General features: G+C 37.6%; 1 protein-coding gene across 1 annotated transcript in view; it reads right to left on the bottom strand.

The window, feature by feature from the left end:
• Window positions 1-7,929: 7,929 nt before the first annotated feature.
• CCDC6 (coiled-coil domain containing 6) overlaps window positions 7,930-21,302 on the bottom strand; it is a 48,437-nt gene continuing 35,064 nt past the window's right edge. The window contains exons 6-9 of the mRNA XM_061374071.1: window positions 20,053-20,209; window positions 16,747-16,847; window positions 12,902-13,026; window positions 7,930-10,590 (exon numbers count right to left, since the gene is read on the bottom strand). Of these exons, the coding sequence (XP_061230055.1) occupies window positions 10,399-10,590; window positions 12,902-13,026; window positions 16,747-16,847; window positions 20,053-20,209 (575 nt within the window). The 3' untranslated portion in view covers window positions 7,930-10,398. The remainder of the gene's footprint in view (window positions 10,591-12,901; window positions 13,027-16,746; window positions 16,848-20,052; window positions 20,210-21,302) is intronic.

Here is a 21,302-nt window from a genome sequence, read left to right as displayed (position 1 = left end):
TAAGGATTTGATCGTATTTAGGAACTTCAATTTCTCTCCTGGCAAGGCTATGCTATTTTTTTTTTTATTTATTTATTTACATTGGAGCAGAGACGATAGATTAGTTCAAGAGGTAGCATTACATGAACAAGACGTAACAGAGAGATGCTGGTCCCAAACCTCACTGTCGGTCTTTTCTTCCCCCATTTGCTAAAATACGCACTGATATATACATTACGACTGACTTTAGCTGAAGATGCTTCATTGCCAAAGGTCATCTGCAGCCTTTGACACGTCAGAAATTACATCCTGCGTTCTCACTTCCAGGAGTGAGGGAGGCCTCCAACACTTAAAGAGTACCCAAAACCTGGTGGGCTAACAGCATGTTTGCTTACAAATACAAGCACTGCAAACCAACCTCAGCCCTTGCTGCATGGGAAGACTCCAATGGCCTCTGCATCTTTAGATCCACCCCACTATGCAGCATGAGACACCTGAAGGCTCAGAAGGTCCCGAGGACATCAGCCTCCCTTGGGGTAACTAAGCATGATGCAACTGTCCCAGTACAGCCAGGTATACAGAAAGGAAGTAACAACACCTAAGGGCAGCTATTAAGAAAGTAATCATCCAACCCTTTTCATATCACAACAACTGCAAAAATTCACATACAAGTGATCCAAACCAATCTGCATTATTTGGTGCTACAGATTAGCAAATCTGCATATTGTAAAGAAAGTCAGGTACCAATCTCAGATGAACTGCAAAATTACTTCATGCTATTAACCTTTCTTTGTTCCCTCACTAGGAAATAAGCAAAAGTAAATAGCATGTGCTGTAGAGCCAAAAAATAAAATAAAAATTTAAAAACTCAGGATGATCACAGCAGATAGAAAGATAAAGTACTCATTATTGGCCTCTTCATCATTTATTTTTTGGCTGTTGACAGCCAAGACAGTGTTAAGATTCATTATGGAGTTACAACCTGCTTCATTCAGCAGTAACTGTCAAAATGCACTCAGATCCAGAATCCAGAGCGCAGTTCGCAACGCTGTTTTTTCACACTGGATCAAAAAGGCCTTTGGTTACTGGAGAAAAGCAGAATGCAACTATACAGACTGAGGAAGAAAAGAGGTAGGAACAGCGTACTTCCGAAGTTCAGCCCCCCAAATGCATTAAAAATACAGCTGGCTACACATAGATGCTCTGTGAGGTTCCTGTAGTTTCTCCAACTGATCTCTAGTATGACACAAAAAAGCATTCATGCTGTGTAGTTTAAATCAGTCCCATTAGATATCAGTGTTTCCCCCCTCGATAGGAAGCATGGAGATGGTCACACAACAGATACTTGACATTCCCACAGATCATTGTTCTGGTTTCACTAAATTCACATGCCAGATTTTGTTGAAGCATTAGAGGAAAACAATATGGGGCACACTGTACAGCATCTTCACTAATGCAAAGGATTTGAAACTAAATTTGTTCTGCTCTCCAAACGCAAGATGTATCTTGCATCCACTTTTCATTCTTCCTTGTAAATACTCTAACTCTTGCTCTGTACCACTGAAAGGAAAAAAAGTTGGCCAGATCACTGGTTCACAGGAGGAGAGTATTCCCCACGGGCAAGTAAAGAAATGCCATAAGCTGATTTTCATGAAGAGCCCTGAGGCTCAAAGGCAAGGTTCCCATCTCAGTCTCCCCAATACCTGTATTTAGTGTTTCCTGCATTCAAGTGAACTAATTGTCAATACATACCTTCAGTGTCAATTTGGGAAACACAGGACTGACTTCAGCCTCCTCTTGCTTCTGGGCTGAAGAATATACTGTATACCTTGAAAGGTATGAAATGGCCTCAAAAGCACATGAAACTGATATCCAAGCCAGCATCTTTACATACTGGCAAGAATTAGGCTTATTAAAATTGCTTGCTTTGCAATACATCATTCTTTCTCCTGCTCAGCAGTTTACCAGAATTTCTAACCTAACTCCTGCAATGCTGGGAACTTGCTTTCCCAGCACCAGAAGAAATACAAAGGAATCATCTAAAGGGGAAATCACCTTGACAGTACAACCTGAAATGAAACCAACCACATGCATAATTTTTCCCTTGTCACCTGGTTTATGAAAGCATTAAGCAACAAACTTCTGTTCAAACAAATGCTGGAAAGAAAACACATGACATGCATGAGGACAGACAGCATCAACAGAGCTTATTCATCCAGTTCACAGACCCACTGGCTATGTCATCCAGAGACAGGAAGAACTACTGACTGCTCAGCATTTGCAGCACTGGAAAGAGGAGAATCGCAGAATGAAAGGGACCTTAAAGATCATCCAGTTCCAACCCCCTGCCATGGGCACGGACACCTTCCACTAGACCAGGTTGCTCAAAGCCCTGTCCTACCTGGCCTTGAACACTGCCAGGGATGGGGCTGCCACAGCTTCTCTGTGTTGTGAGGGCAAACTGATCAGCATCTCACCACCCTCATAGTGAAGAATTTCTATCTAGTTTGTAATCTAGATCAACCCTCTTTCAGTTTAAGGCCATCTGCAATGCAGGCTTTGAAGACAGAATAAAGACATGTTAAGAAACTCTGTATGTGCTCTAGAAACACAGTAACATGGGTCAGCTATATTAACATTCATTGAAGTATTTACATGGCCTGGTGCCCAAGAACTTGCAGTCACCATAATGCTGTGATTTTACTGGTCAAAATGGAATAGCATGCTTTATCTTGCATGCAGAGCTCTGTGCTGACTATAGCAGAGCATGCAGTCAGAGAGATATGCCTGAGTGGCAGCTGAACAAGACAAAGACAAGTGGATTCAACCAATGAGTTTAGCAAGACTCAAATGCTGAATACTCAAATGCTGAATACAGGATAAGCACAAATAAGTGCTACCGAGACTTTAAGATCTAACTCCAGAAACTTGGTAATACATCCTGCATCTGGGCAGGAACAACCCCAGGTTCCAGTATAGGTTGGGGAGCAACCTGTTAGAGAGCAGTGTAGGGGAGAGGGACCTGAGGGTCCTAGTGGATGACAGGATGACCATGAGCCGACACTGTGCCCTTGTGGCCAAGAAGGCCAATGGCATCTTGGGGTGTATTAGAAGGGGGTGGTTAGTAGGTCGAGAGAGGTCCTCCTTCCCCTCTGCCCTGGTGAGACCGCATCTGGAATACTGTGTCCAGTTCTGGGCCCCTCAGTTTAAGAAGGACAGGGACCTGCTGGAGAGAGTCCAGCACAGGGCAACGAAGATGATTAAGGGAGTGGAGCATCTCCCTTATGAGGAAAGACTGAGGGAGCTGGGTCTCTATAGTTTGGAGGAGACTGAGGGGTGACCTTATTAGTGTATATAAATATATAAAGGGGGAGTGTCACGAGGATGGAGCCAGGCTCTACTCAGTGGCAAACAATGATAGGACAAGGGGCAATGGGTACAAACTGGAACACAAGAGGTTCCACTTAAACTTGAGAAGAAACTTCTCAGTGAGGGTGACAGAACACTGGAACAGGCTGCCCAGGGAGGTTGTGGAGTCTTCTTCTCTGGAGACATTCAAAACTCACCTGGACACATTCCTGTGTAACCTTATCTAGGTGTTCCTGCTCCGGCAGGGGGATTGGACTAGATGATCTTATGAGGTCCCTTCCAATCTCTAGCATACTGTGATACTGTGATACAGCCAGATACAGCAAGTAATACTTGAAAAAACCTACTGAGTATGTCACACAGGTGAGCTCTGTGCTAAGTTGACAAATGAACGCATACAATAACAAGGTGACAAAACCAGAGATTTCACAAGGGATAATATAACACATTGCATAGGATTTTCACAAACGCATACCATCACCTCTAGGCATCTGAAGTGTACAACTCAATTGTCAAGTTTGTAATTATATTATAAAATTTATAATTCAAGTATAACACTGTAGTTATAGTACACTATGCCTCCTTTTCTCCTTTCTGTCCAAAGACAGTTAATATGATATCCCACTATCAAGAAAGCACCTACTGCAATTAACAGAAACATCCACAAATTTACATTGGTTAAGGGTTTAATATTGACTATTAAATGCAACAGTTGATTAACGTTTAAATAAGAAAATATTGCAAAACAGTAGGTATCAAGGTGGACTCTCAAGACAAACCTTCATTAGAAAATGACTGAATCCATCAACAGTAGAAACTACTTCACTGTAATTAGGTTTGATTACAGGAAAAGCTGAAGTAGACCATTGGATACTGTAACCTTTACTCCTAAAAATAAATAGCAAAAGCACTCTTTTCTGAACTATGAAATAAACAGCATGCACACAGGCAAGAAAGCATTTTTTCCTTTTCTTCATTGCCTACTTAACATCAGAAAAGCAGCTGTACTGCTGCATACTGCTTTACTCAAACACATAGGTTTCCCTGTAACTTTGCACAAATACATATCTCTGTCCCTGTGAGCTTAGAAAAACTGGAAAAAAAAAAAAAAAAGAAAAAAAAAAAATAAGAAACTGTTCATCTTCTACTCCCCAATCATCAGAAAGTACCCTCAAGGTAAGCAGGCATACTAAGATCAAAAGATACTGCAGTTCTTGCTATAGCCCTAACTTTCCCTGGAAGGCAGCTGTAAAAGGTTAAACATACATGTTTCATTCAAGGGGAGAAAGATACTCTGGAATTTTCCCGCAATAACAGCTCAAGAAATGTAGCTACATTCTTCCAAGATGGAAGCAAAATGATAGAGTCAAGCATGCATGATTATACTCTGAATAGTCACCTAATCTGAAGTGAGGAGCACCTCTTATACAAACCTTATTATGCAACTATGATAATCCCCACGTTCCCCACTCAGCCATTTAAGTGAAAATACCAGCAATAGCCCAACTACAATTAAAGACAGCAAAAATAAAGAAAAGTACACATCTTTCTCTGATTCCTAGATCTCAGCTTCCTCCTCTTCTTCCCAGTGATGGCAGACTGACAGATAGAAGGAAATATACATCCACCCGAAGGAAATATACATCCACCCCATAGTCTTTCATACAAGTAAATACAAAAAAATCAAGCGTTTATTGGAAATCTGCGTGAAGGCACAGATGAGCTTGATTACAGACACATTGTAACAATTACAAATATGTGTAAACACCTTCAGATATACAACAAAGCAGTAGAACAGCTAATACAGGAATAAAATGTAACCTGCTTAAAAAAAAAAAAAAAACAAAATAAAAACCAATTTCTTTGTATCTGAGGTTCTTTCAATGGTAAGCTCCAATACACACCAACACAGTGTAATGCTTCTGAAGTCGCCACTTGGATTCATGCTCAACAAATCTGCATGTTGACCACTGTTGTTAACCAGTGAGTTTAAATATTTTATCCAAATTTGATCAGGCTTCCTTCATGACGATGAGAAAAACATAGGAATAACCAGCTAGACAACCAACCAACCTGTAATGAGGCTTTGTAGATTTTCTAAAAACACAGAAGCAATCACCAAGATACTGAAATGAAATATAAGCTTCAGAAAAGCTCAAGGATGCTTGTTCCATTTTTACTTGCATTTGAGGAAATTGCTGTATTTTCTCCAGGAAAGGAACAGTCTACATCTGTCAGGTGATTTTTTTCTTCCTCCACAGGAGGCTTAGATTTCATCTGAAACACCTGCCAAAACAAAAGTCAGCAATCACAAACTAAAGTGCCTTGGACAGCTTAGGTTTTACCACTAGAATAAGATACCCTCGTTCATAGATACAGCATTAATTTCTATCATGAGAAAACCTGCCTTTGCACAAAGACTACTTCCAAAATTCCTGTGGGAAAGGGAATTGTTTTTTTTGTTTAGGTTTTTTTGGTTGGGGTTTTTGTTTGGTTTTTTTTTTTCCTTTTCTCCTATGCCAGGAACTTAAAGAACTGCATCACAGCTCTTTTCAAAAGGAAAACACACAGAAAAACAACTGTAGTTTTAGTGGAGGCAATCCCCAGGCCAACCCAAAGTGTACTTTGAGAAGCAATTTAATACAGGGACACACTGTTTCCTCCAACTCAACCTTCAACCATCTGTCCTAACTCCCCGGTCCTCCTCTACAAAAGCTTTATAACCTCTGGAGCCCCGTTCCAGTGAGGAAAATCTCCTATCCAGGTAATAAATGCAGAACAAAACCTAACACAGCTACATTTCTGCTGACCCTGCAGCCACATCATCCCAACCTATGTATGAGGTAGCACTTTTCTTTGGAGCCTAACCAGTCAAATAGGAACAAGCTCTATTCTTCCTAATGTAGCAGCTGTCTGTCAATACAGTACTAAGCTCCATAGTTTTCTCTCTTCTTCAGACCACACTACTAATGTAAAAACAGCAACAGCTGCTTAAAAAAACTATAGAAGCACACTTGTATTATAACTGCATCATAAAGGCCACAATCTGCTATATTCAGTGACTTCCTCCAGTCCACAAAGTGGCAATGACCCTTTGCTTCTATTTGTACTGGGACTAGTGGTTATTACCCCAAAGGAACAAGAAGTCCTGAGTACTTATTACAGTGAGAAGGGGAATTAAAAAAACAAAACACAACAAACAACACCCCCCCCCCAAAAAAAAAAACACAACAAACAACAAAAAACTATTAAGAACTCTAGTCCAAATCCAAAAAGGGCTGGGAGAGGAATTCAGCTCCCTCAGGGAACTGAGGAAACCAGATTGTCTCTATGCATACAGGCCATTTAGTAATTAGGGGCTCTGCTTTCTCTCTCTTCAAGAGGACAGATCTTCCCCTTCAAGGAGGTCGTTGTAACATATGCATGTATTTTATAGCTTACACTCATAAACCTTCTGGTTTCTTATGAGATGGCTTGAAATGGAGAACCATGCTCTGCATAGTCCATGCTCTGTAGACTCCCAGCGATCAAAAAGAAACAGATTGCCATGACTGAAACAAAAAGGAAACATCAAAAAGAGTTGAAAAGTATCAGAACTCATGCTGCTTGTAAAATGAAGCATTAGGATTAGAAAAAGCACTACAAGACTTAAACAATGCCCCTGGATGCATCCTCTTAGTAAGCAATAAGAAATGGTGAGGATGAATGAATGAGCTTTTTTGACTGACAAACTATTTGAAGCTCTTTTATTTGTCTCCGTGATCAGTTTCTATTTATTAACAAAATATAGAGTCTATATTGTCTCCTGTCAGCAGTGCAACTTGCACATATCCCAGGACTCTTTCTCATTGCTCCCAAGACTGCACTTTTCATCCAGCTGAAGTGTACAAGAATTCTACCCAGGCAGGTGGATTCCTGAGTGTGCGTATTTTAACAGGAAGGGAATCCTGTTCTGCTCAGCTCTGGAACAGTGACTGGCAACAGAAAAGCACTGACACTTTCTTGAAAAAACTCTTGATAGCCCTTTCTGCCCTTGGGAATATGCTCTCAGAGGAGTACATGTAATTAAAACAATCTTCCCTGGCTGTCAGCTGGAATACTATTTCCAAACAGTCCCACCTCTTTTTCCAAAGAACTTATCTGGAACAAACCATGGATAAAACATGCTTAATGCTCTACAGAGTATCAGCTGCATTCCAGTCTCAGAGCTGGATGCCCTGAGAAAAAAAGTAAAAAGAAAGCTGCTTGATTGTCAGAGAGGATAGCACTGCTGGAACAGCTAGAAGATGGGGTGCTTTTTAACCTTTAGCTGTAAAGAGGTACACTCACAAAATGCTCATCACAGCTAAATGTTCTTCTGTGGCTTTACACAACTAGTGATGCAGTGTGCAACTGATAGGCATTAGTAATGAAAAAGATAACAGAAACCCACTCAGGTGCTTCTACACTAAAGAAGCCAAGCACTTAAACCTACGTAGTACGCTGGACCTCACCGTCAAGTGAGTTTCTCCAGTTTACAGAAGACTGGATAAAAACACAGCTGCAGAATCATAATTCATGAATATAATTCACAAGGAAAACTGAAAATCCATTTACATTTATTAGGAGATGGTTGTGCACAATGTCTCATCTTATTCAAAAAGTCTACAAATAGAGTTTAACACTTCTGATTGCAAGCAAATGTTTGTTCAATGTTCTCAGGTAAGGCCAATTTAGTGCCTTGTTACACTTTCAAGATTTAATATACATTTGTCAGTTCTTTACTTTCCTCTGGTAACAGTCCCACTGAATAATAAGGAGAGTTCATTAAGACACTTTATAACAGCAGCTGAACTTGGGTTACACAAATTCAGTTTTGGAATATGCTTCAAATGTAAATTATTCTAGGCAATTTTCCATTTTAGAATCTTAAAACAACACTCTCAAACCTTTCCTCCCTCCCCCTGCACTTATACTACCACCACTGAATTTCCACTCTGTAGAGTATGTCCAAGAATCTCAAAGCACTTCAGAAAGGGGGGCAACATTTCAAACAGTGGTATGTTTGAGCTAGAATCCTACTTATAAAAGAATATACTTTTCTATTCATCTTATGTTTACAAAAGGACAAGTGGAAAACTAAATCAATCTTATCCTGACCTTAGTCCCACCTCTGACTGCCTGTAACTTTCTCACATGTAATCCTATCACTGATTCAGGAGTTCTGTTTAATTACAATGCTCACAGCTAAATTACCTCTCTGGAAAGGTGAACATCTGCTAGTCAATGATTTTCAGATGGAAGCACTGGTCAAATTTTAGGTAAGTAACAATCTTGAGAATCACTCGATTAAGGAGTCACTACCATAACTAATGTGATTTGATAATGCACTTGATCCCATATTGGTTTAAGAAGTGTAATAGACTTGATATGCATTTCTCTAAATCCTCTTACAGCTGAAACTACATAGCTACCATGAAGAAATTCTAGTTTTGCCTTAAGCGGAGCCTTTTGCAACATTAAGTTACTATTTTGATTTAGAGCACTAATTTTAATAAAGATTTTCAGTTTTCAATTCTTATTGAATAGGTGAGCGGCAAACACAAAAATATATGTACAAGTGTTAGTATACCATCAGAATGCTGTACTTCCTTCTTAAAAATGTCCTTAATAAAGCACTAGGCATGTCAAACAAACTTTTGTAAACAAAAGATAAATTACTCATGTTCTGCTCTGATTATAGCCACATACATATTCTCATAAAATAAACATTCTCTTGTCATTTTCCATGGCCCACATATCCATATATATATGAGGTAAACAACTTCAAATCATCAACAACGTATAAACCTCAGTACTCCACAGGAACCTCAGAAAAAATGTAACCGAGTAAGATGTCAATATCAAGAAGTGACACTTTGTTCCACTGCAAAGTGAAACCAATTTATTTGTGCTAAATGAATGGAAAGAATGTATTCAGAATACATTTCTTTTATACATTGTACCGGCTTAGGCTGCTAAAGAAGCATTCATTAGTGCCATGTTGTGCTACTTTCTTGTACTCTGTTTCTACCAAGCAATACAACATTTTGGCTGTTACGCCAATATATTCCTATATGCTCGCATTTTATTTTCTAACAGACTTTTGAACATTGAAAATACCTGTTCAAACTTTGCTTCAGGGGAATCACAATTAATATATTTTAACAAGGAAAAAAATATCATCAGCTGTTCTCTACAATCACGTTGCCTTCTGCAGCAAAAAAATCAAAGAGCACACTTTAATCAGCTATCAGTAACCTGTGGGCAGGACCACACTTACCGAAGTTAATTGTGACAGATCACACAGTATGGGCAGCTTACAGGTTAATGTAAATGTCAAGTGAAATCATCAAATCTTAAGGTCCACGAATTGTACATTCCACAGACTCCAACAAGCCAGTTCCCTCACTGTAAAATTTTCTGACTGTACCATACATTTGAGGTGCTTGTAACAGAAATATGGATGTGTCCTGTGTGCTGAATTAAGCTTACTTACTACACAATAAAATATGTGTCTTGGGCACTGATTAGGGTGTCTGACTCACTTTTGCACTAGAAGCTGTTACGAAACGTAGTGCTGATTTTCCATAAGCTTGGTAAACACTGTAATGTTTCAGAATTTATCATAGAGCTCATCATGCCTTTAGTTTTCTGCAAATTGTCATGAAAAAATATAAAAAGGTATCCCTTTAATTTTACAAACCTAAAAGCCAGGAAAATGAAGCTTTGGAGCCAAGCAAAACGACATAAATGCCGTATTACCAAACAGAGTAGCAAATGTTCCAGCCAGAGAATGGACATACATGTAGTTCAAGTAAACACTGATGGAAAACTTTGTTAAGTTAGTGTTGTAGACCCACAACACTGGCTGCATTTTATACAAACGTTTACAACACAATTAACAGTGAAGCCTATATAACCTCAGTGCAAATAAGTCAAATCCAAATATGCCAAGTAAGCCTTTGGCTTTTAGTAAACTGCTCCGTGTTATGAGTCCACTTCTGACATAAGGACTGCTGAGCACATGCACTAAGGCTGAGAGGAGGGATGCACTGAATGTTGAAAAGTGGCTGACTGCGGTGCTGCGGATTGGACTGTAGGTTGCGCAGGTGGCGGAGGTGGTGGCGGAGGTGGCTGCACTGGGGTCTGCGTGTTTGGAGAAGGAGGAGGAGTGGGACGTTTGAATTTGTCAGGGCTGTTACTTCTTCGTGGTGAAGGCCTCTGCGGAACAAATATTGAAATTATGTTTAACACACTCCTGAACAACATTAGGTGCAAGTCCTCTAATCAATTTATTGAGCTCAGTAAAGGAAAAAACAAGACAAACCAAAAAACTAACAAAAATCTGAACAATTCTGTGGGAAGACTCCATTTCAAAACATTGCAAGAATCACAACACAATTGTTACATAAAATAAATGCTACTCTGAAATGGAATAGCAAAATAAAGAGGAAGTATTTCTGACATCAAACAGAACACCCATTCCTTCCTGCCAGCTTGCAGGAAATGAACATAAGGCTTATGTCCTGAAGACACGTTTACCTGTGATGACCAGCAACCTAAAAAGAAACAAGAGATGAAGTAGAGACATCACCCCCCAGTTGTGCTTTCCCAGCCAGTAGGTGCTGATGAACCTTCTTATGCTGCTGGCATATGAAGTCCAACTATGTGGTACCTGAGCGTGGCTGGAAGTGTTTCGAATGCCAGGAAGCCTGTTCAGAACCTCTAGCTTTCTGAAAGACTTTTAGCCTGCACACTGGAGCAAGACCAAAACATAATACAAGTTGTTCTTTGGAGAACAAAAAAAGATTACAACCCTTTGAGCTGCAGGAGTAACACAGTTAGAGAGCTCCCCTCAACAGAAACCACAGATTTTCAACAACCTGCACAAAGATTTAAAACCCATTATTATCTTTACAAACCAGTGGCAGGGGGAGGAGAATCTTCTTTAATGTTAGCAATGTAAAAATACGAACTACACTGTACAACACTAATTTCTGTGTTTTTGAAGCCAAAACACTCACTACTTACCTACCGTTAGCACTAATCAAGAACCTCATGGCACAACAAACCACCCACCCACAATTAGTGACCAACCACAGATGATCAGCTCTGTCTAAAAACATGATTACAGTGCTATATAGAATGTACTACAAGTAAAGACAATTTATTCTGTAATGGAGATTAAAAAAAAAGGTCAAGAATCAAACTGCTGTTTAGTCAAATAATGTATACCACATCTATTTTTCTGTGCAACTATGCATATTAACATTCCATGTGAAAAGCCAAGGGATTCTTGACAACTGATTGATGTCTCTGAAACATTTAAAATCATTTATTGCATTTGCATACATCTAATAATACGAAGAGATCCAGTTTCAGTACTGAGACAAAGCCAAAAGCTACTTATCCAAACCCTTCTCAAAACAGTATTTTGTCCTGAAGATGATCTTTTTCATAGCAATTCAGTGTGACACCAATTAATTTACAGTTTCAAAAAGAGTACTATTTCACAAAGACTTAACAGAACAAATTCCTTGAAAGCCCTATTTATAAAATTAGGTGCCACGTTTTCCAGAAGCACAAAGATGTTGTGACTAACTCACATGACACACAGACAGGGATTCCACCTTACTGCTGAACTCCAGCTTCCCTCCTGTTCTAACCACTGTTGTAGAGTTCCAACCAATCTTTGCTAAATGAAATCAACAACTATTCTTGAATATTCGCCTAAGCAATTTTAGAAGCAGTCATATTTTAGCTTTCTACAAAAAATTCTATTGAAACATGTTTTCATATCTAAGAATGACAAGTGTATGTAAAAACCTTGCAGGATTATTTACATACTACCATACCTGTTGAGAAAAATAAAATGGTCTTGATACAACTATAAGGTATTTTGCTAAATAGTTAATATTTAGGCTCTGTTTGCTCATTGAGCTCCACAAATATTTAGAATTCACATGATTAAGTAGAAATGCATCAAACATCACAGGTAAAAATAAATCATTCCAGTTGAAAGGAGAAATTGCCCTAACAAATGTTTATATTAACTTTCTTCTTTGCCAATGAGAACAGAAAGTAAGAGTTAACTGCCTGTTACAGTGACATGATGGTAGCATTGTGTCATCCTGAAGAAAACCTGAGCTTGGAGCAACCTCAGATGACTCATCCGTCAGATGGTGGAGACTAGGAGAAAAATGAAAGCAATGCTTTTACTTCAAGGGATAGGCTTAGTAGTTTAGAACATCACTTCTCACACCCTGCCTGCTGAGCCATAAAATGATACCTATTTACTGTCCTTAAGATGATAATACATCCTATTCTTTTGCAGAAAATAAGGTTCTCCAAAAAGAATCAGTTTCTGAGGGGTGAAGAGGAAAATCAGGATTGAAGAAAGCAGCAATAGATATCTTGGAGTAAGGAGACAAAAACAAACATTTACAAAAATGTTCTGTAAAAAAGCTTAAGGACAAGCAATTATAACTTTTAGAAAACAAACTGACAAGTATTTACTATTTTAAATACTTACTGTAATACCATGGGATGGTCCCATATGTTGTACATGGAGGCCTGGGGAATTGTAGTAAGACATTCCAGCTCTAGTCAGTGAAGTTGGTGGTGTGAAACCAACTGTGTGACTTGCATATGACAGACCTAGAAATTGTTAAAACAAGGTAACATCAACATTCTTGTTTAGATTACAAACCAATTTGTGAAGGTTTTTTAAATGTTTTAATTTAAAATTAAATTGATAAGAAATGGTAACCACCGCCAGATCAGACATCTAAAAATATTCACTGAACTGAAAACTGTGATATAGAATTAATTTCTTTTTCTGTAGGTTTACTCTGATATGTTACAAAACATACAGTACACAATGTTAAACACAATTTTTCACTTAACATAAACAATGTAAGGCTCCCTTGGTAGCTTGGTCTTAGTCTACATGCATTTCTATCCAGCCTTCTCCTCAGAGGAAATGGCTCCCTGAACACATACAGCCTGAAGAAGTAGAGAGGTGGTGCCTGAAGAAGCCATCTAGCACTGGGGAAATAACAAGCTCCCACAAAGAAACTGGATGTAGGTGGCTCCTTCAAGGCATACCAGATGCACACCCAGGCTCCCTCTTATTTTGCCTTGGTGTTTACAGGCAGGGACCCAAAGATCTTTGGGGATGTGAAGCTAAACCATAGTCCAGCTAGCAACTAACATTAAAAATTACAATTCATTTTATCCACGTTAAGGAAATCCTAGTATTCAAAAGCGCAAACATCTAATTCTTCCACCTAATATTTCCTTTCTCTAAGAACTAATTTACAATAATGCAGGTAAACAGAAACAGCAACTGCTAAATGTTCAAAGCTCAGACCTGCTCTGAACATTTTGAGTATTTCTCAAAATAGCATATTTTGAAAACCTCCAGCTCATTGTTGCTTTCTGATAAAAATATCAGTAAGATAGGAGACTTTTCTCAGCTGTTCTGTATTAGACACTAGCAACTGCTTTAGAGAATTATGACCAAGAAAAATGTTTAAAGGTGTATTAAACTTCTATAGCAGCACACTGGATTTAACAGTTTTTACACTTCAAAACTGAATCAACATAAAACAATGCCACTGCAGCTACACTACGCACCAACACCCACCTTTGTCCTTAACTACATGTATCTGTGTTTCTGCCTACAACTGATGAGGCAAGATCTTGGCAAATGGGGGGAAAACCAAACCTCAGATCACTAATAAAGTCATCTAAGAAAACATATTCCCCTTGCTTAATCAATTCGAAGTATGATACTGCTACATCTACAATGCATGCCAGGTGCAAATTACAAGCAGCTCCAATATAATCACTGTCCCTTTAGAGTAGTTAAACAATACAGGTTAACAAAATTAATCTGATTTTTTGACTATATAATCTAATCGTATGTACGGCACACATTTTATTAATAAAGTGTGTTTTTCTAAGTCCAAGGACAGAAATAAAATAATGTTCAGGTAGGTGACAATCTGTTGCAAGTCAGAGACAAGAGCCCGAGAGAGTAAAAGGCAAAAAATACACTTTAAGTCACCTTTGCAACACCACAATTTTAGACTGCTTTGGGATAAACCAGCTCCAAAAGTTTTACAAATGCAAGTCTAAGTAGCAGTCAAAGAAGCAATAACAGATTACTGCATGTACATCTAAGGTAGCTTTATCTCTGCAGCTCAAAATCTCTATCTAGCCTAGCTGAAGAAGCAAAGCATAAACAGTTTAACTACACTAAAGACTAAGTGGTAATTAGAGTAACTAATTGCCAGCAGCCTAGAGCAGCAATACTTCCACAGTCTTTGAAGTTCCATAACTGTGCTAGAAATCTCACCAGTATCTCAGCTTGAAAGAGTCCTCAAAAGCAGCATCTCAAGCCACACAAGCACAAAGGACTCTGGAATTTTCAGGAGCCAGAATCTGGCCTGTTACACCTGACCAGCTATCCATACGGAATGACAGCATTTCTAATTGGTTTCAAATTATGTTTCTACAAATTCAGGCACATCATTCCCCAAAAGAAACATGACAAGTCATGCGATTACTAGATGCAAAATACAACTGTTGTATTAATATGTGCTGACACTTTTGACAGTGTCTTACAGTACTACTTCATCTATCAAGTAGTCTCAAACCCTATGTTTTCATTCTTTACTGCATTCATGTATCCCACACAGCTGTACAAAATTCCCCACTGATCTCATTAGGTCTCTAAAAAGATACTGCTTCTATCTGTCTGAAGTCTGACACTTCTGAACTATGGGTATTAATTTATCAGATGTGAAGAATAACGTAGCTGCCTGTGCAGAAGTGCTAGCCTGCAACCTTTACTGTATCAATATTACCAAAATTGTGAACTCTGTTAGAAACTATAATTTCCGCTGTGTTATTTTTAACTGCTTCAGACTGTGTTTCAGGTTTGTGTTTAGACTTTTTCTTCCCTTGTCTGTGGGATGTAATTCCCACTAGAATAAAGCACTGTTCTACCAACTACTGATGGGAAATAAAGTCCACAGGCAACAAGGAATGTGCCTTAGCCTCAGTGTAGGAACAAATCAGCAGAGTAACCCTGTATTAACACATCAGCATCTAAATTGGGTCCATTTCTAGGTAATCTAGTGTGCAAGTCTATAAATGACGAGATAATATTTCCTACACATAACTTCAATTATAACCACTGTGAGGACTGCAGATACAGCATTCAGTTGAATAGTGTATTATTATGAAGGCTGCACATGTATAACCATGAACGCCCACAGTAGTTACTCTAGAACACTGGTTAGCGTAACCACGTTTCTGCACATGCAGTTACAGGACAAAGGAAACGTATCATTTTCTTGGCAACATACCTTGCAGAACATGGAAAAAACAGCTAGTTTTTACAAACGCTTACTCTTTTTGCAACACCTGGATGAAACTGTTTTTGAGTCCTTCTGAAAAACTAAAGTCAATCTTGAAAATTACAGTTTCAATACATTTTATATGTTCTAGCAGACCTGTGCAACAAAATATCTCAATCCCACCTTGCAGCATGTGTCATTACAGAGCACATCCCTTACTGTGGACTCTGTCCAACAGGTTCTAAAGGTGAACTTGAGAAAGCAGGGCATGTGGGATTCACTTCTTTATATACAAGTTTGTGACAGCCATACAACATCCATGGCCAACAACCTTTAATGAATGTCCAAGCGCGATTTTAAGAGATTTTAAATTTCAGTCAGTAAATGTTAGTAACAAAAATACACTTCCTTTGAATTTAAAAAAATATATATATTAAGTAACTAAAAATTCAGAAAAGGTTAGTTTGCCTTTGTTTTATACAAAGTACTAGAGACACGAATTCTTAATTTTATAGTTACTGTTTTACAATAGAAAATAGAAGTACAAAAGCCACTTCTCTACTAAAAAGAAATGGAAATTGACTTTTTTTTCCAAACACATTTACGATTAGACTTCTGTAAGAAGTTTTGATTCAGAGCACAATAGTGCCCTCGTTACTAGCTTATCATCAAACTCCAGAAATCTGTATGAACTACGCAATCTGCTGGGCAACTTCAGGGGATGGGGGAGAGGAGGAAAAAGAAGGAAAGAAGAGAATAGGAGAGAAAAAGAAAAAAAAATGAAGTGATAGCTACTTAACTGATCTTTAATATCTGTTCACAGTGCAAAACAGAACCATCTGAAAACATGCTGCACTAGAAGACATCTAAAGCAAAACTATTCTTACATTTATGATAATTTCTTTTTTCCCCCAGACTAGGTTTGAAAGGCTACTGACCTAAATATATTAATAGGGCTCATTACTGTGTGATGCATACAATAATTTTAGAAACTGGGTTAAATATTTACCAGGTGATATAGGTCTGCTAGAACTTGGTGAGGGTGTATAAGGGATAGGACTGGACACAGTGCGAGGTCTTAATCCTTGTGCAGACATCTCATTAAAATATCTAACAAAAAAAAGGTAAAGAATAATTAGATCAAAGCTTTTAAAATGTGCCATGTTTTAAATGTTTCACTGTTTTTTTCAATTCCCATAAAAATCACATTAGATGAACGAAGGATCAGTCACCTTTACGAAGTCATGACAGGAGCTCTCATCGTTGAAGGCTCAGCTTAACTTCCAATAGAAAAAGCTGGATGTATCTTAGTCATTTGCAGTTAAAACTGTACATGTTGTGTATGATTACAATAGTACATACTAAAGACCAGAGATATAAATCATGTCATCTGATCTGACTTTAACTACATTTTTGCACTTTACATGGGATTCCTACATTGAACTTTTCAATAGCTTGTCAGCCTGAAGTGTATTTTCCAAGAAGTGCATTCAGCACTAATCTGAAATCATGCAAAGGGATGCAAAAAAAAAAAATCATTAAAGTATTGATAATTTGTTCCAACATCTTATCAGCCTCACACTTGTTCCCTACTTTAATACCTCTGGTGTATACGTTTAGCCATTTGCTCATCGTGCTCATCTCATCACTGGAAGAGGCAGACATTTTGAATCCTGGACTTTCTCCCACTAAAGGTACTTCTAGGTTGTGTTGTAAGACACCTACCACTCTTACAGTCACAAACTGAACAGATCAGAACCTCAGGCAAGACATTTTTCCCCACCTGTAATAATTCCAGTGGTATTTATTTGAACTTTACTCACTGAATACAGTGAAACTTCACAGCCACCAAGTGCTTTCTAAAAGAAGGTAAAAATCATAGCAATTGCTCCCACTTGCCACTTAGTTTTTATCTCAAATGTAATTTTATGTATTCTTTCCCAAAGCACTACACTAGCAGCTTTGAGGCTGACTTTCTTATGCAAGACTCTTCACCTAGATTTTTCAGTCATTGCCTAGATTAGAGGCTCCCCTCCTCACCATCTCCTGCACATATGGCTGCAAATAAGTGCATCTGGGTTTATATTATTACATTTAACTGTGTTTTCTTCACTGTACTCAGTAGGGCAGCAGGCAAAATTAGCTAACAGCCCTCTGACTCTTACTTTTCTCCCCTTCTACCACTATGTTCTCAGAAATTCTTAGCTTAGCTACATTTATTTCCCGATCACAGAAAAAAAAAACACATGAAGCAGCATTAAAAATATTACTATTCAGTGGAACTCACAGTGATGACTACTTCAGGGTCTGTGAGCCATTTCATAAACTATTTGAAACATATTTTGCTACCGCATCTTACTTTTTCAAACCAGGATATTCAGGGTTACTAAGCCACACCACCTAACATAGGCAGTACACTGCAGTGATACCAAAACTGGTTGAAATTTGGGTGGATCAGGTAATACAAGTGGCTGCAATAGAGAACAATGCAAAATTATCAAACTGGCAAATTAAAGTTCAATAAAATTTAAGTTTCCTGAAGAGCTACTGGTGGCAAGGTTAGCAAACTTGAACTGACTAGATCACCTCTGCAACAGAGTAACTTGCAATGCAGACAGTACGTGTATTAAAGCAAGGCAGTGGTCTTTGTCATTTTATCATATTCACCATGTTTTATTCTACATAAGGACAATTTTCTGTAAGTCATCTTAATACCTGGATCAGGTGATATGGAACAGCAGCACATCATTTGCATGCTTCCTGTTTTCAGGTATTTCCCTACTACTCCAGAGAACAGGATGGAGGATTGAGAAGACAAAGTTATTGCCAGTCAGGAGGAGGAAGTTTAGGGAGAGCTGTGTATTTTGCATTCAGTAAAATATCTGATCTACCCCCACCTACAGAAAATAAGTACCATTAGCTAACAGAATGAAACTGAAAAAATGGATATCTAATCCATCACCACCATCATTCTTAGGATGACAATGTAAGCTGACAAAAACTTATTTTAAAATAATTACTGCACATAGTTCCACAGTTATTTTGTCTACAGAGTTCTCCTAAGACTAACCACTCTAATACCTGCTTTATCCTTCCCTTCACTTCGTATTACTTACACTGTGAATGCTTGTTTTGGAGTGACTCTGTCACACTTCTGTAGCACCAAGAAAACCAACACAACAATGAAACTTCTTAGAAGTACAGAAGAGTTAACCAAATTTTACTGCATTTTATTGATTACCACTACCTACAAGGAACTGACAAAAAAAAAATAGGATACTCTGCAATTTTGGATTAATACTGATAATTCACATAGATTTAGAATTTAACTGTATTTACATTACAACATAAATACTGTAAATGCAGTATTTACATTACACAAACACAAGAATCCTGTGTTTCTATCAATTTATACAGCATCCACTACATCTTCATACCAGATGCTACTGCAATATGTGTTAGTTGCCTAGTATTTCATTGAAATGAAAACAGTACCTTGAACTTTCAGTGTGCTCCTTGCAACAAAATATCTGATACTTTGTTTGTGGTAGATTATGGCTTATATCAAATATACTGATGACTCAAGAAGAAACAGCTCAGTATCAGAAGAATACACAGCACAGGGTAACTTTCAACCTTTCTTTTTAAGGGACCAGAATAAATCCAAAATAGTGGAAAACAGTACAACAAAAAAATGAGCATTTGGTAAGAAATAAGAATGTTCTAGTCAGTGTACTGAAAAACGTATTTCAAGTTACAACACTCATATGATTATGAAGTGCGAAAACACTAAAAGGCATCACCAAGAAAAACTCAAGACTACCTGTAAGGTCAGCGCAAGCAATGGAGCTTGCAGTTGAGGAAAAATAAAAACATTAAAAAAAAAAAAAAAAAAAATCAAGGGTATTATGGTTTGGAAATCAAACCCTTCTGCAAAGGACTAGTTAGCCCTAAGTAAGGATGTTCTGCCTAGCTCATGCAATTCCTACCAGTTAGGAGCAAAACAAAGGTACTATAATTGATTTATCCTGAATCTCAACTACACAGCTATATTCATTTTAATATGTATTATCAAAACCCTAAGTAATTCTCAGATACAAATATTTTCTTTCTCTTTGTTAAAAATGCCATTCCTATACAAGTGTGATACAATTCTACTAAAAATATTTCTGGGCCATGCTGAAATCTGCTATGTAGATGAAACCCACATACAGGTTATTTCTATAAATACTTATTCTATAATATTAAAAAAGAAGTATGAGTATTGATTAAGAAGCTGAATGCCGACATATCTGGATCACTAGAAAATACAAACCTTTCATCGTCCATTTCTAAGCTGGATTCACTTTCTGACAGTTGCCTGCAGAGTGCTTCCCTACGTTCCATTTCCCTCTGTAATTTTCTTTGAAGCCTCAAGTTTTCTTCTCTCATATGCCGCTCCTCTTCTAAATATTGTGCCATCTTCTCTGAATCTGAAATTCCAAATTTTGTTAAAATTTGACTGAAATTCACAAACAGGCAAATACATTGTGCCTAATTTTACTCCAGTACTTCAAGAATGAGGGTGCAAAAATGCTCAGGATGGGTCACTCAAAATTGTAATCTCTAAGTCAATAGTTCAATGCCCAATTCTGAACAGTAGCTACTAAAATAAATTACTGATTGACACCAATTTTGGAAATAAAAGGTTAAAAGCAAAAAGAGTATTAAGTATTTACCTAAATGAATTTGAAAAATGAAAAGGAAACAAAAAAAGTAACGAATAATAAAACCAAAACCACAAAGAAGGACAACAATGATTTATGCTCTATTAGAATAATGTGATTCCATGTTTACAAAGATTTTACTGCAACACGTGTAAGAAATTATTTTAAAGGTATGTTTCCTTTTCAAAGGAGGAAGCACAAAACAAGTTCTGAAACCCAAAACACTCAAATTTGTATTATTGCTACCTTATATGTATGCTATAGCATTCTTTCAATTACACATTTTTATCATAGAGATTGGCCAATAGGACATGTACTGATATTAAAAGTCAACAAGTGGTTTACTATGTACACCAAAGCACAATTTGAGTTTGCAATTCTAAACAAGTTCAGCAAATATCACTTAAACAGTCTTCAATCAAAAGAATATTTGATTTAGAATATTGTTCCCAAACTATCAATAATACATTATTTCTCTCTCTTCTGTGGAAGTATCACTGCTAAATGTAACAGCATCACTTATTTAAAATTACTAGTTATCGAAACAGTTCCTAGACTAAAAGTGTTTCAGGAAGACAAAATGTAATTTCAGTATCAGAATTTAGCAAGCAGATTTTATTAAGTACTTATGAATAATACTAGAGATTCTCTAATAAAAACATATTGCAAACATGAAACTGAAAATGCATTTCAGTTTCACCTGCTTTCCAGTTAGCACATACACTATTTCTATCAGTATTGCTATTCATATTGAAGCTTGGTTTAATCTGCTCATGAACAGAAAGTACTTTAAAATCTAGATCTTATTTTCAATGAGAATTTGAATTCAAATGCTTCTGAATTTTTACTCTAAATCATA

The sequence above is a fragment of the Neopsephotus bourkii genome, unplaced genomic scaffold, assembly GCF_033783945.1.
Source record: "Neopsephotus bourkii isolate Nb327-2 ecotype Australia unplaced genomic scaffold, CSIRO-AGI_Nbou_v1 NB_1634, whole genome shotgun sequence".
NCBI classification, from domain to species: Eukaryota; Metazoa; Chordata; class Aves; order Psittaciformes; family Psittacidae; genus Neopsephotus; species Neopsephotus bourkii.
The sequence above is the reverse complement of the archived record's forward strand: the minus strand, read 5'-3'. Positions and strand labels throughout refer to the sequence as shown.